We start from the raw sequence: 16,433 nt of genomic DNA, 5'->3' as shown, positions 1-16,433 counted from the left end.
AGTTGTTCTTTTGACTCTCTAGTATCTTCTGGAAAATCATCAGCTTCTACACCTGGCTGGGATGAAGATCAGCCTCTAGCCAGGCAGCAGTTGTTGTAAGCAGCAGAGTTAAAATGCTCTTTTTGGAGATGTTCACTTATCCTCCTGCATGGCCCCACTGCAGGACTGAATTCACTGCTAACCCACCTTTCCCCATCATCGTCACCAATTCTCAGGGGCATCTTGTAACAACAAGGTAAAAGGTTTTTTCCCGTACTTTACAGCTCCAAACCCTCCACCAAATCACAAACAGAAATACATCTCTCTTTCAGACCTCTCCGCATTAATGGAATAATGCCTAATTCTCTGCATTAACAAAAGCCTCCAGTCTCCTTACTGTAGTAGTGCAGGTACAAATGCACACTGCAACCTGCCCTCTGTCACACGGAGAAGCCTCCCGGGCTCCTCAGGGATGGCACTAGCACCCTCTGCAGTCACACAGCAGCACCAGCCCAGCCGCTGCACTGGGCACAGGGAACCTCAGGGACAGTTTTCTGCATCCTCCGCTGAAGATCCTGAGCCATAGAAACCTCACAATGACATTCTGCAATGAACTCGGAGCTTCAAGATGGCTTATTTTCAAAGACAGTGACTGTCTAGAAATAATCACCCGAAACAAGCTTATTACGTTAGTTATTTGCACTGATCGAACACCTAAAAACTACACTGGGACACCAGGAAACCAAAGCCATGCTAATAGAGCTACCAACTTCTACAAATGCATCAATAAATCACTGATAGTTCAATGGTTATCTTAAAACTCATCTTCTAAACTCTTGTGATTACATGAGACTTGGGTTTAATTTTTTCTCTACCTGCTCTTTGTTCTCTTGGTTGCAGAGAAACTTGAAAACATTAATTTCAGAAATCCAGAAGGCAAGTACATTTCAAATGTAACATCACACGATCCTCATATGTTTTTCTTCTTTTTTTTTAAAGTGACCTCAAAACATCTTCCAGCAGCTGGCTGGCAATACCTGAACACACCGAAACCAGCATTTACATGCTTCCTGCAAGCGCAAGGGCCAGCCTTCAGGCCAACCCTGTACTGAGGGAGCAGTAACTCCAGAGCGAAAGGAGAGCCACCAGCTCTCTGGTGATGTTTTAAACTTTTAAACAGCTAGATTTAGAAAAGTTCATTAGTCTGACCAGCTGTGTTGATCAGTCCTAGGCCACAAAAAATCACCTCAAAACAAGCTCTATGCAGTTTGAGTCTGTATTGACCAAAGACCTTTTTTTCATTTCTTTCCTTAATGAATGAGGACCATCTATCACTCCTCTTGTCCCAGGAATTATATCATCATCACTGGCAACAGCATTTAATCGTAAACCAAATACGGGAATGGAATACAAAAGGGGTTCCTTCAAGACAAGGATTACAAAAACATATATACATACCAAACATAAAAGACAGAAACAATATTAAGATCAAAAGCAAACACAGGGAAAGAGAGATTATAGCATCATTTGCAGTACTTTGGGTGAAGGATCACAATCCACACTAATAAAAGAGAGGAGTGTTTGCTGAATCTAGAAATGCAGGTATTTTACACAGGGTCAGTAAGCTTGTGATGGGATGGCAGCTGTACAAAACTTCAGGAATCAAAGCCAGGTATGTTCTTTTACAGTACGGTCAAAAGTTTCCAAGAAATACAAATGTTTCAGTTCTTTGTAAGAGGAGATATGCTTCCTAAAATAGAGAAAAACAAGTAGTAAAATAGGCACGGACAACCAAGCCAAGGAGAAACTCTTACTCTTCCTGGTGTTAATACAAAATAAGCAGTATCTATAGCTTCAGTGAGCCTACTTGGGTAAGTTTTCACCTATATAAAAAAAATTCACAGTCTAGCTCCTCATTAATACTGTTTTCAAATTGCAAGAGCTACATATTAAATTCAGGCCAGGACTGGAAGATTAAATCTTGCTAATGAGCTGATCTGAAACCAAATTTGTCATTTTGCAGTTAAACTTATCAATAGATAATATTTTCCTTAAAAACACTTATCAACTTTCCAGCTAAGAACTGTCCATCAGCCAAGTCAGACTTCAGATTTTGCATTGACTGTAAACAAGAACCACATAAATGTGCAATGCTGCAAAAAGCGAAAAGGACCGGTAAGTGCCGCTGCCACTTCAGCCACTGACATCACTTAACCAAAGCTTCTTTTTCAAATGTCTGCTTCCTTCACAGGCAATAGCAAAACTTCTGTCAGTTTAAGTGACTTACAAGGCCAGGCCCTGAGAGAATAATCCTTTCCCAGCTGCACACTCTTAGACTGATCTTGAGTTACTGGTTAAAGACTGATGAGGCAAGGAGGAAAGGAGATGCCCTTTTTATCACTAATATTAAATACACCTGACTAAATACTCATCCATATGACCATGGAGAGTAGAGTGGCATTTGTTGAAAACAAGATGCCACCTTCTAGGAAGCAAATAGTTCCCATTCCCAACACACTCTTTAAGAGAGACAATGGGCTGAGGAAACTCACAGAAAATAAATCGCTACCTGCCATAACTAAAGAAAGGACTTGGGTTTTTGGTAGAATGCCCAAACTATCCCAGATTTCCAAAGATGTAACCAAAAGCAGAGTATATACTACAGTGTGGTGAGTTTCTAGTGCATGGGAGAGAGCAGAAGGTGTGTAGCTCTGGGCCATTCCAGCAGGAATCAACGAGCAAAGCACAAGACTCAGAGCATTGTGACTTCGAACCACCCAAAAGCCAGAACTACTCCAACTGACAGTGCTATTTAGATCCTATAGCTATGACAAACCAGATTCATTAGCAATCAGAAGCACAGTCAGACTGCCCATCCCGGAGCATTAGAGAAAAAAGTGTGATGACATCAATGCCCATGACTCATGATGCGTCGGTGCCCAGCGTCATATCCATTTTATAGCATACATTAATTTCTTAGCCAAAGCCACACTGCAAAAAAATACTGTATGGTCTGTGGAAACTTTAAAAACATATTTTGCAAGTGAAATGTTTCAGAAGCCTGAAGCATGTCTTCTTAGAACACCACTGTCAAATCTGTAAGGATATAACAGATTGATCAAGTTTTCCTAGTATCTGGTAGTAGGAAATGCTCAGCTTCCTAATACTTCAAATTAAGCCTGCGATGGCATTTCTTCATTGTGTATTTACATACAACAGTCTGATCAAAAGTTTTAAGGCTCTTATTTCTCAAAAAATGGTCACAGTAAAGAAGTGACTAAATGGAGTTAACGCAGCTATTGGCAATACAAAGAAGGGTGCTGGTGTCATTCGCTACTGTACAATCTGGGGCATTTCACTCCACGCTTTGGCTTTCTTCTTGGCCAGGGACAGCCACGGTGGTTCAGCAGGGCTGCACGGTGTCATTGGCAGGTTAGAGGATTGTCTTGCTTCCTTTTCCACAGCAGAAATCACAGATGCTTCCTGAGCAACAGGTCCAAATTTACCTGCTAACAAGAAGATATCCATCATTCATCAGATGGCTAGAGAGTTGAAAACTCAATTTCTGTGAATATTTCCTTCTCTCTAAAGCAATTGCTTTAACAGTCCAGAATGTTTGTGACTCAAAAATAAATCAGAGGAGTTGTTAAACTGGGTACTGCTAGCACTATCTGCTCCAGCTACAATGATGAGGACTAGCTATTGCAATGGAAAAATTGATACCAAGCTGTTAGTGAATAATCTGCCCATAAAAGAATCTTCTCCTCAGTCCCAATAGCAAGTGTCTAAGCCCCAATAAATGAAGTTTTTCAAAATTCTTCAAGCATGTGGCGACTATAGCCCCAGGTATTTTCATAACTCATATTCTTGGGTAACTCATTTCTTAATCTTTTCAAACTCTTAATTGCCATGACATTGCACAGCAAGGAATTCCACAGGCTTATTCTGCTCTGTGAGTGCAAGAAAATCTAGGAATAAGACTCCTAAGTATGCAGGAAAATGGAAACAAAATATCTACAGGGCAAGGATCACCCCAGGCTTCCTGTGCAGTTAAAAGTAACTGGTATATGTTTTTCAACTGAGAAGTCTTAAAGATTTTTTTTTTCAGTCTTCACTGCTGGCACAAATACTGTTCCAGCAATATTATTAATTCTAGGTAGGGATCAAACCAGTGCTTTATGTTCTTGGGCTCGTATGCCAAGATGGTGGGATTCCAGTGGGGCCAGGTGTTCCTTTTCACGCAGCCTAACACAAGCCTGTCATCCTCACCAAGGATGGAAGAATACAGATACTACTCCTTCTATGGTTTTGAATTACTATTTAGAAAAGATCTCCTCCATTCACCTTGTTTGAAAATTTTCAAGATTAATGTCTTCAGACAGATAGCCTGGAATGGGGCTTCACAGAATGCAGCTCTGAACAGTTACAGTTCTCATTTCCGGAAACATGGCTCAAAAGTCTTTCAATATCGTGCTCTCTCCATCCATTTCAACCCAGGCAATATTGTGTGTAAGCCAAACTGAGAAAATTCAAACTTCTCCTCATACTTGATTCGTCTGTGCGTGGCATGTGGCAGGCATCATGAGACTGCTGTGCTCCAGCATAAGAACAGAGGCCACATGGGGGACTTAAGCAATGCTAAGTACAAGAAGCTTGATCTTGCTTGCACTGAAATCAATGGAAAACGTCCATCAGCTCCATCAGTCACACTCCTGAGCGAAGCAAAAGTTGTTCCCTATCTCCACTCAAGTCTCTGGTCTTTTAAAAATTCTGGCTCGTTGGTAGTTCTTCTTGCAGGAGGCAAGCTATTCTTAGGAATACTGCAGGAAGAATACTACCCATTAAAAACAGGCTGCAGCTCTACATACACAGCACATTTTTCAGAAGTATCTAAGGTGATGTAGGAGCTTAATTGTTAGGGAAATCTTCATTTTGGAAATGAATTTTCACATTATGGGAGACTTCCTTCTTTGTAATAAGCAAAAGCCAGTCTAAAGCACTTTGCATGCTCTCAACAGCGCAAGGTAAAACAAAACCCCAGAACAGCGGCTCATGCCTATTTGAGGGAAGCCAGGCTTTGGGACAAACCTCATCACGCTTAGGGTGAAGTGGAAGACAAAAGAGGCAAGCTAAGTAACCTTCCCTTGGTTATGACATGGGCTGCAGCACGCTGCCACGCAGCAGTAACAGAACAGTAAAGTAAGGATCTGATTTCTTGGAATTCTCTTCCAAACTTAACTGACCTTGAGCTGCCCTGGCTCTTGCTGTTGTGTGCTGGATGTATGCATTGCACAGAAAACCTCACCCATCCATCAAGAAAACTGCTAACAGTTAATATAAACCAAAAAGTATGATTCAAACTCATAACTCCTCTGGATATTAAATCTATGTCCTTTCCACCACCAGCACCGTCAACTAACAAATTGCTGGCTACACTAATGGGATCCAAATCAGAGAAGACGAGAGTTTACATTTGGGATTCCCAATTTCCTACTCATGTGCTGACAGTGCTGAACATTTCCTAAACAACTACTACAGGGAGCAAGCACAGAGATACCCCCTAATATCTCTAACACAACAATTCTGGATGCTGGTGGATAATAAGGGAAAAGTGGCCGGGTGCTTGTGCTCTCTTCTAGACAGCATCTCTTACTGACAGTGTCAGCAGCAGGAACGTGGAACGGAAAAGCCACTGCTCTGACAGTGGGGCATTTCTTATCTTCCCAGGCAGTATCTGAAATCAATAGCTTTCAGCTAGCACAACATGCTCTTAGGGCTGAAGAACTGGCTTATCTGTATCTCGCTGGAGCGTGTCTCTGAGGTTTGGCACCACACTGAGTAAGCAGGGAGGGATAAGCCGCAGCCCAGTAGTAGCCTTGGAAGAGGTATGTGAGTCACGATGTCTGAGTCACACTCTTCCCCTGCATCTTTCTTATAGAGAATCACAGCTAAGAGGGCAGGAGAGGGGCCATCTAGCCTCTGTGTTCACCCGAGGGTGGAACTGACTCTACCTAAATTATTCTTGATACGTGTTTATTTAACACATCCAGCAATGGAAACTGCACACACTCTGTAGGCAATCTATGCTATTCTGCACTTCACCACTCTCACTGTTTGAAAATATTTCCTAATGTGTAAGCTAAATCTCCCCTGGTGCATTTTCAGCTCATATAGGGCACAAAGACTAGTCTTGTCCTCTGCAGCAAATTAAGTTGTCTTCTCTAGACTAAACAACTCCACTCCCATCAGTATTTCCTGGCTGACTGGAGGTCTAGAAGACCTGACCTTTTTTGCTGCTCTCTTCTGGATGCCCTCCAACTTCAACTGCTATTCTTTCATAATAACCTTTGCCAGTAATAAATCACCACACTGTTGATATGCCATTCCATGAACTGGCAGAGGAGACAAAGGTTCCTCACTTGCTTTCTCTGCTGAGTGAGCAAGCCAATACATTGACTTATACACAAACGATAGCCTGAACAGGCCTTATATAGAGTGTGCTGATTATCAAAAAGGTAGCTGTCTCCTCCCATTACCTGCCACCCACATCACTTACTGGTGTAAACTGTGGCCACTGTATAAAGATGTAAAGAAAGAGAATACCTGCTGCAGCAGACATACTGGTCTTCACTTGCATTTTCTTGTCCTGAGAGCTCAAGCTGGAAGGCATATTCTTCTTCAGCGTGTTCTCACTAGCACAGATCCCTTGCTACAAAAGGAGGAGAGAAGAGAAGAGAACAATACAACTAAGAAACCCACTAGCTGCTGGCAGTCATAAAGCTCCCCTGGTAACATCTCTAAACCTGACTGTGGGAATGCAGCAAAAGCCAGACAAGGAAGGCTGACAACATGCTGTGGGAGGGAGAAGGCAAAAAGGAAGACAGCTGCTACAAATACAGGGTTATTTCACATGCAGGCAAGTTATCCTCTCTCTCCCACAGATGGGGAATTGAAGAACTTGCCCAAGCTGCACAAGAGATTTGTGCAAGTCAGTGAAAAAGCAAAACTCCAGAGCAGAGCAGTGAATGCAGTGTGTAGGTCACTACCAGTGAGGAAGCTAGTGCAACTCAAAGCAGATCTTGGGCTACATAAATACATTCTGGGCAAAAGGCAAGCTCTGAAAAGTTTCAGGTTTGAGTAGTGCAAAGGAACATACAGGAGGATCCAGCTCTTAAACTAATCACAGTGACAGTATAGTCACACATGCGTTCGCTCACTTGCAGCAGTTGTCTGTCTCAATGTATTTTAGAGGCCAGTCCTGAAAAATCTCTCTTTGAGTAGTACTCACAATGCACCTCCCGTGAAGATGACATTGAACAGTTTGCAAAAGTACCCAGGCAATCTGGTGCAGGATTCACATCCATGCAACATTAGTTGGTACTCTACCTCCTCTTGATCCACTTTGGTCAAAGCTTTGTCTTCAGCTTTACGTTCTTTGGCAAGAGGGTGGTCCTGGAAACCCTTTTGTTTTAGTTTTGCCATGGAGACCCAAGCTGGTTCAGAGGAAGCAGTTTCCAAATGTGGAGAGGAGACTTTTTCTAAAAAGAAGCATTTTTTAAGTAAAGAAGGGATTTAGGTCAAGTCAGTCTAAAGTTAGTGTTTCGTGTTTAAAATCCTTCAGCATCTGTAATACCCTTTGAACACTGGAGATAAAATTACCTTCCCTGATGATTTTGTTCTTTGCAATAACTGTTTTTCTATTTGTTCTAGAGTTTTTGACCTGACTCTGCTTCCATTTAAGTCAATGGCAGAACTCCCACTGAGATCATTGTGAACTGGATTTTGCCTCTGAAAAAACATCCTTACATTGCAGATTAAATGAGTATGATAACCTTTTTTTTTTATGTAGGCAGTAAAATACAGCTGCCTTTTCACTTTTACAATATTTTAAATTAAGTGATTGTAGAAAAAAAAAATAATTATATATAATGCAACTCCTAGTTAAGGTTTAAGCTGCTGCAGTCTGGAAAATTAACTACAAAACAACAGCAAGTTTTAAAAAGCTGTGTTGAAACTCCAACTATGTGCACAAGTAGATTGTACTAGAAATGTTTCAGAGGCCCTTAAGCTATTACCCTGTTGTTATTCTTGCTGGAACACACCCCTCATTAAGATAAGCCAAGAATTCTCTTGACTGGCCAAATCATCAAGCCAATTAAATTATGATGCTGATGAACTAAAGGCTGAATTTGGTCCAGTCAAGATTTTTATCTTTTGTTTGACACTCTTTCCACGTTCTTACACGACCACTGTTTTCTACAATGTTTGGATAAAAATACAGTGTAAATACCTGGAGGTTTATGACCATTTTGCTTCTTTGCCATTTCTTCTGATCTTCTCTTGGGAGGATTTTTGTCTTCTAGGAGATCTTGTTTTTTAACAAATGATTTTGTGTCGACAGGAAGGCCAGGAGGTGGCTTCCCGGTGCCCATCGATTTCTGATCCTCTTTGACTGAAGCAGAAGCAGCAGTGGGAAGAGCTGAGGGGATTAGCTTTGGAGATTCAGCACGGCTTTCATTCTGGTATTTTAGTAACGAAGATGTTCTCCTTAGTCTGACCCCAAACGGGTTTTCAACATTTTGTGCTTCATGGTCAGCCCACTCCATAGAAGAAGTGAAATGCAAATCACTGTCCTTACAATCTCGATCAAATCTATCTGAGTCGGCTTTTGCTGATTCCTGGATGACTGCATCAAAACGTGTGTGTTCTTTTGTCATTCCTTCAAACAACTCTGGTCTTATAGGGGATGTTGGGGAACTTCTGGTATAGGAATCTTCCTTTGAATTCGAACCCCCTGAGAGAGATCTTTGCCATGCTGGTGCAATGGTAAATCTGACTGGTTTAGCAGAAGCAGTCTTCAGTGGACTTTTTACATTTGCATCTGAAGATTTACTGTCTTCCACCATTTTTCTGTGAGAAGCTGTACTGCTTATCTGGTACTCCTTACTGTCATCATTGGAAGAGATATTACTCTTCAAGCCAGCCAAACTTGAAGAGGCAAGACATCCAATGGAAAGTTTTTCAGAAATGTATGATGTGTTGGCCTGTTGACTGCCTTGGTTACCCTTTGAGACAGAAACGGTTTCTGCTTTAAAACATGCTTCCAATTTACTGGGAGGTAGCACACAACCTGCTTCTGAGACAGATGCAATGGTGTCTATTTTTTTTTCTGCATTTCCTTTTGATGACTGAAATTCCATTATTTCACAAGTTTCTTTGTCGTTTGTTGTTACTGAACTGTTTTCAGGCTTCAGAACAGCCACTGTCTTGATGTCAGAAGACAACGCTGAATCAGCTACCGCAACCTGTGAAGTGCTTGGTGCAGTATCTGAGACAACATGGTTGGAACGGCTCTTAATAGTACCCAAGCAGGCTTCTACTTTGCCAATAAACAGTGGATCCCCCTTTTCCTGGTCTTTGGTGTTTGGGTCCACAGAATTTACTGAGGACCTTTGTGCAACATCTGCCAATATATGTACGCCCTCTCTTTCCACACTATTGCTAAACAAGTCAGCTGCTAGTGTGTCTGGAAACAAAACAGCTTCTCCTTCAATTTCTTGCAATTTTGGAGGTGCAGATACTTCAGTGTTGGTATTTTGCTGATGTAATTTCAATTCATCAGCAGACTCATCTGAACAGTATGACACTTTTGCACTGTGGTGTTCCTCCAGGTTCACTGACAAAGGCTCAGGTCTCAGAAGAGGTGCAGCTGCTTGATAGTGATCGTCCATGTCTGGAAGGCATGTGTCCTCTTGCAGCGAAGCACAAGAGTCTTCTGCCACAAGCGTGGAATCATGAGAGTTGTGGGCAGCATCAGCGGGACTTTTTACACCCAGTGTCTCCTTAGAACTGCCTCCCTTTGCACAACGCCCCACTCGGGCTGACAGTCCTATATTAAACAGAGGACAAGAGTGTGCACTTAAAGGTTACAATTCAAGCACCGTCTGTATCAGTAATCCAATTCCAGATAGTGCAGTCATTTAGCAAGAGTTCCCCATGTCTGGCCACCGTTGTCTAATAAATAAGGCTGTTAAAAGCATATTTAAAAATGGGCTGTTCCTGAGGAGGCTAATACAGTTTTCCGTCTGAACCCACCTAATCCTGGGAATGACTGAAAGTTGTTATCTGCTTAAGGTGTACCAAATCAGTTGCTGTTTGTTTATTTTCTGTGCATACCCCTAGTTGTAAGACTACTAGCCAGATTTCCCTAGATATTTCTTCATGTATATGTCTAGAAACGCTGTCTAGAATTATCTGGAGGATTTTCTGTATTTAAGCAGAACATCTCAGCGTCAGGTAGCTTTGCCTCCTGCAGTTCCAGCAGGGCTGCTGAACATCTGGGTAGCTGAGATAAGTCTGCGCACGCAGTAACTGATGTGTGACAGCATCAGGTCCTGAGTCTACCCTGCCAACAAAGTGCCAACATTCCCACTACGCTATGGCATTACCATCAGTCAGCGCACTTGTAATGCAGTGCTAAAGAGAAAAGTCTTCAGTGCTGTTTTGGAGAAATTCAATTTGTTTTTACAATCTACAATTACAATTGTGTTACCACTGGCAATTAGCTATTATTCAAATTATAAGGGAGGAGGTGGTAAAGGAAGATCTAGTAAAGAGAAGCCAGTGAAAGTCACCTTACACACATAACATATAATGCTGAGGTTGTGGTTTTTCTGAGTTTCAAGGAACGTGGATCCCCAATCAATGAGCTCTAGCAAACTGTGTAGCACAGGTACTTCCGAAGACGGTACTTCAACCTTATGTATTTTTTAATGCTGCCCTCAGAGTTCACCATTTTAGCATCACTGTGTTGAGTGGAGTACATTACTTTGTCCATCATAACACTTTAGCAGTCACGATTGGTTTTATGATATAAAACCAAAAGATGCCTAGTTTGAAAGGACTTACAGTTCAAATAGGTCCTGTCAGCCTTATACAGAAGAGTTCGAGCACCCAAAGCAGCAATACGTAAGTCTGCATTACCTTCCCAATCACTTTTATGCTGGTCACTCTCAAGCAATTCTGTTGAATTTCCCTTTTTTTCTGGAGTTGGAGGAACACAAGCTTCATTTTCCAGCTGTTCCACCTAATGAGGTACAGTAAGATCTCTTAATTAAAGAACAATGCACAAAAATTGTATTCTATGCACATGCATGTTTATGAATACTCAAAACATAGACATAAACCCCCATCCTGTAATTTAACGACACTGTGGGTAAGGTACTATTCCAGTTAAGAACCTAGAAATCAGTCATGTTTAAAATGATCAATGAGCCCATTGATCTCTCTTGAATCTGACACATTCTGGGATTGACATATTCTGAGTGAACAAGTATGTTTTTAAGACATCACCCAAGCTACCTGGTGGCATAGAACAGACTAAGCCAGAGATATTATCATCACTTCTGGTATCTCTGATTGATACTCCACAATTAGCTTTTCTCCTTCAGCACTGTAGTTGTGCCAGCTGCAGCACAAAGAATATCCAGCAAAGATACCGTAGGGCTCCAGTTTCCAAGAAAACCTCATTCTGCATTATGCTCATCTTGGATTTCTCCCCCTCTCCCCTTTCTCAGGGCAGGGCACTTCCAACTCCAGGACAGATTTTTGTGCACGATTCTCTGATGGAGAGGGGAACACACGGTACAGAAGCATTACTCCTTATTTCCGTCACACTCCAGCTCAACAAATTTTTCTATCTGGCGAACTTCATCTTCACAATATGTTTCACAAAAGCCAGGATGAGAAGCATCTCATCCTAACTTCCCACATGCAGAGCCACATTCCTTCCCGAAGTCTTTCAGCCTTTCCTTTGACATACAAAGAATTCAGGTAAAGCTAATCTGAAATTGTAAAAATAGACTCAGGCTTCTTTAAAACTGAAAATTATTTAAAAGAATAATTAAAAATTAACACCCATCTCCTTCTGCACACTTACCTGGGGGGTTTGCTGATTCTTGTTGGTAAAGCCTTTCTGTTTCCGGGGGTTTATGGCAATCCTGTGCCTGGCTGCTGAGGTGTCCAGGCAACCAAGGGGACTGGCAGGGATGGTGAAGTCAATGGGAAGGAAGCTGCTGCCTCGTGAGGTGGGGGCCCCCAGCGTAGCAGAGGATGAAGGACTAATGGGCCTGGAGGAAGCTCCAGAAGGTATCTGTAAAACACAAACACGTCACTATACATTTTGCTCTGACTTCTCACATCTCTGAAACAATTCCTTTGCTAGCTCGCTCCATTGCAGAAGCCTGGAATGGCTGTATTTTTGGACACAAATCCTCACTTCACGATGCATGCCTAATGTCATCTCTGCACAGAATACTCAATTCTGTGTGCTCAGCTGTATGTAACACAAAAGTGAGAAATACCCGATTCTCTCTCTCCCACAGCAAGAGCCTCAGCTGTCCCCTTCCCAGTTCTTATCTGGAAAATCATCTGCAATATATGCATGCACCAGCAGGAGACACTGGTGCAGTTTTTATAGCTGCCTTTTCATCCCAGTAACGTGACACATTGCAGAAATGGGTTATTAAAAAGCCACAAAAGTAGCATGGATTCTTGCTCCTCATTATGCCTATTTCTGAGAAAGTTACCATAGCTGCTTTGCTCTTTTCATATCCACTCTTTCAGAAAAATCAAATGCTTGTCTCCAATAAGTATCCCAGAACCATCTTCCAGACAGTGATGTGGATCTCACCCTCGCAGCAATGCTGCTCTGGGGAACTAAACAGCAGTAACCTTAGATTATGCCATCAAAAATAGGGTTTACAAAAGTGTTTGTATGGAAATCACTGAACATGCAGATTGACTGGGTTTGTAACTGTTTTGAAATGTAGACCAGACTTTCTGGAACATTTGCAAAATTTCACAGACACGCCAAACAAACTTCATTCATAACATACCTGCTATTTTGGCTTTGGCCAGAAAGCTAAGCGAAATACAGCCATTTAACTGTGCTTGGCATTCAGACTTCAGTTTTGTTTAAGCTTAGGATACAACACAGCATTTAAAACATGTATGCTGATGAAGTTTTAAAGATAAAGAAAGCATCTTCCCATCTGATCTACAAAAATTGTCTAGGTACATTGCTTTGTGTTTAAGGTAGCTAAAATTAATTTCCTTATTCTCCATTGAATTTTTTTAGTTCCTAGATTGGAAATAAACCACAACAGAATGTCTTATGACAGATATAGACCCTTCTCATGAAAAATTTACACATTGTGAAAGAGAGAAAGAAGAACACGGCTAGCAAATAAGCTAACTATTGTTATAATCCTACAAGATTAATGATGAACCTGTAAGGATCACTAGAACTTACAAAAATAGTAACTTTGTTACTCGCTTCTACATACAAGTTCTTCTGCCTTTTAGTTATAAAATCATAGTTGTGCTTATTTAATATAAAAACACCTGAAGCTACTATCTGACCTACTGCTGTACATAAATGGCAGATTCCCCACACCATGGACGATTCAGGACATTTTTTTCTCTGAGCACTAACAGTTGGTGTCTCCTCTTAAAGACAGTGGAGCAGACACAGGATTTCCACACCAGCATTTAAATTTAGGATAAATTTGGTGTTTATTGGTTATTGCACAGTTACAGGAGCCTGCACAAGGAGCATGCTGTAGCTAGGAGGTTCATTTCCTAAAGAGTGTTTTTGCCAAAATACTGTCCTCAGCCCCATGAGCTGAGACCTTGTTTTGCTTTTAATCAGTTCGGGTTGAGATGCCAACAAGGAAGTTAGATTTCCGTAAATGCTATCTGGCAAAGGCAGGGTAATGCTGGTTCATGCCTCTGTGAAGTCACTTGCTGCTCGCTTGGAGCGATAGCCTCACATTTAGCTTTAGATTAGTCAGAAAGTGGGTATTTATAAATGTGGAAGGCAATGAGATGTTACATGGGTGACAGATTGGGGTTTCACAGAAAGGTGACAGCAGCATGAAGCTCTTGAAAAACCCAGTGAAGCAGCACAGGGCAAAGAAGTGAAGTAACCATCATCTGCAGCAAGATCAGTACAATAGTAAAATGTAAACTAGCCCACTGCATGTAAATTCAGATTGCTTAGGATCAAATCCTCTTCTTCCTCACTAAATATACAACATTGTTAAATGGAATAACTAGTGTAGATTTCTTGGTGCTTTTCGCAATTTTCCTCATCTTTGGGATGAGGTTATTCAGTTTAACACCTTGTGTTCTGCTAGCTCAAATCCTGGTATTATGTGAATAGTTTCAAAAGCTACTGGAAAAAAAAATATTATTATTTAGGAAAAGGTTTTTTTTATTTTAGATAAACATATTTGCAAGATTTCTACTAAGCCAAACTGCTGACTAAGAACAATATTTGGGTAAAGGAACGTATACGGTACTGTAGAGAAGCTAGCCAGATTCCTAGGGAGTTGGGTAGAAAAAGGAAGGGTCTTTAAGTTGGAAATTCTGTGCAATATAAAAGAGAGACAAAAATTCTCCTTTCCTTGTCTTTTTTTCCTTGTAGGAGATGAGTTTGTAAGACAAAGAGCCCAAAGACTTCAGAACCGGATAGACAAGGGCTTTTTGCATTGTAAGGAGAAAACAGTATGCAGGCTTACAAAATGGAATATTTTAGGAGATGAGTTAATAAAATGTACACTGAGGTAATCATAAAATATATAAAATAAGTTATTAAAAAGAATGACAATCCAGGTTACCTAGATCACTTGGGCCTCTAGAGTTGTGTGACTAATAGTGTATTACGAGGAGTGGACATTGCTTTATCCTTCTGTCCCTAAAGCAAAAGATCTAGGAATGACTGAGCAGGAGAGTGTCAGATCTCAACCATGGACAGGAAAGTTGAGCTGGTCTTGCCCAAAGGTTGCTCTCTCCCTTTGAGAAGGCTGGCCAAACAGAGAGTGAAAGGGAAAGCTTCCTTAGCAGTGGGGCTGGCATTAACTGTTTGACCCTCAAGATGTTGCCCTGGCTGCTTAAGGCCCTCTTCATCAGGAGGGAATCTAAGTACCCTGTTACCTCTTCTTGTTGGCTGTGCTTAGTTTCACAAAGGGTTAACTTGTGTTCTCTCTACTGAGCTTCTCAAAGAGGGATTCTGTATGGAGGACTGCAAAGCTTGGGCCAAAACGGCCCGTAGCTGTTCTGGATCCATAAATATTCCCCTTTCTCAGCTAATCAGCCCTGTTGGAGTGGTGGCTGCCTTCGTCACTGGCATTTGAAAACCCCATTAGCGTAACTGTGGTCTGACTGGTCTTTCAGACATTGTACTAATGCTGGAGAAAGGCAATATAAGCAAACCTTGCAGGCCTGCCTTGAAAGCAGGAGATGGGCAGGAACTCAACTCAGCTTCAAGCAGCAGGGACAGTCAAGGTGAAGGTCCCCTAAGCTCCAGTCCAAAAATATGACCTCTTTAAATTTCTCAGAACTGGTCAAGGAATAGACTATGTTGGTCTGACAGCAGAACCTGCTGCTGCTGCTGGACACTCATCATCCAAAGAAAACTGCAAATGAACACAGAGCTTTTCCTGTGGAATATCTGGCATCAGAAAGGGCTGATCCTGCAATTATTTCCTGTGATAAGAGAGACGCATAGCACTGCTCACAAGCCACTTGGACGGGCAGGTGCTATTACTGCTGTTTGGTACTGGGGCCCTAGGACATGCAAGTGGAATCGAAGTGCTTTGCCTTATCCAATTTTCTATCGTGTAACTTTACAGATTCATACCATGTCACAGAGCTGACTATGCTGTCCACACAACCCACTTACCAGTAGATTTCTGCCTCTCTTTATTTGGTTCTTATTCAAAACTTTGTGAGAGGTACATTTTCAGTATCATTTGCATCACTCTGACTGTTCATGAATTGTTTGCTAGGATACGTTGTACCCAGAATAGATTAAAAAAAAAAAAAAATATTATTGTACTGGCTCCAGACACCACACATGCTGTCTCAGGAAAGTTTATTAGCAGGAAAAGTATCTATTTACCTGTTCATCTTCACTGTCTGTCCCGCCTAAACTCAAAGAGCTATGACGCTGAACAGGGTTGGAAGACTGCGGGATAAAATAAGGAAGAGGGTAAGTCAAGGGAAGTATCACATTGAATTATGTTGGACTGGATATCAAGTGCTGATTATGAGAAAACACAAGAGGAAAGATAAAGGAACGGTCACCAGGTCCCTGTCTTACAGAGTAAGTTTCATATGTTCATTGGGGATCAAATATAAAGTAGAACAGCTTTATCCTGCTATGGGATATCCCATGAAGGTTGACCACATGAGGCAATACATTTTATAAAGTTATTTTGGCTTATAGTTTTAAGATCTTCAAATTCACAAATGCTCTTATACCCACTCAAGTCCAAAATCATGCATCAGCTCTGAGAAGGCAATTCCTAAGAAAGAAGATAACCCAAACTCCCTCTGAGTCCCACCAGGACCTGTTCTCCTCAGAGACAGGATTGTCGTTTTCCTGTCAA

The 16,433-nt window shown here is 41.5% G+C and overlaps 1 protein-coding gene across 2 annotated transcripts in view; it reads right to left on the bottom strand.

Moving 5' to 3' along the window:
* Positions 1–1,241: 1,241 nt before the first annotated feature.
* Positions 1,242–16,433, bottom strand: part of KIAA1210 (KIAA1210 ortholog) — a 43,227-nt gene continuing 28,035 nt past the window's right edge. For both annotated transcript variants that reach the window (XM_086756652.1, XM_086756654.1), the window contains 7 exons: positions 15,944–16,009; positions 11,918–12,130; positions 10,963–11,065; positions 8,270–9,868; positions 7,366–7,517; positions 6,583–6,688; positions 1,242–3,485 (listed from right to left, as the gene is read on the bottom strand). In XM_086756652.1, the coding sequence (XP_086612778.1) occupies positions 3,313–3,485; positions 6,583–6,688; positions 7,366–7,517; positions 8,270–9,868; positions 10,963–11,065; positions 11,918–12,130; positions 15,944–16,009 (2,412 nt within the window). In that variant the 3' untranslated portion in view covers positions 1,242–3,312. The remainder of the gene's footprint in view (positions 3,486–6,582; positions 6,689–7,365; positions 7,518–8,269; positions 9,869–10,962; positions 11,066–11,917; positions 12,131–15,943; positions 16,010–16,433) is intronic.

This window comes from Chlamydotis macqueenii, chromosome 11 (assembly GCF_036417535.1).
Source record: "Chlamydotis macqueenii isolate bChlMac1 chromosome 11, bChlMac1.mat, whole genome shotgun sequence".
Lineage (NCBI taxonomy): Eukaryota > Metazoa > Chordata > Aves > Otidiformes > Otididae > Chlamydotis > Chlamydotis macqueenii.
Note: the sequence above shows the minus strand (reverse complement) of the source record. Positions and strands in the feature narration are given on the sequence as shown.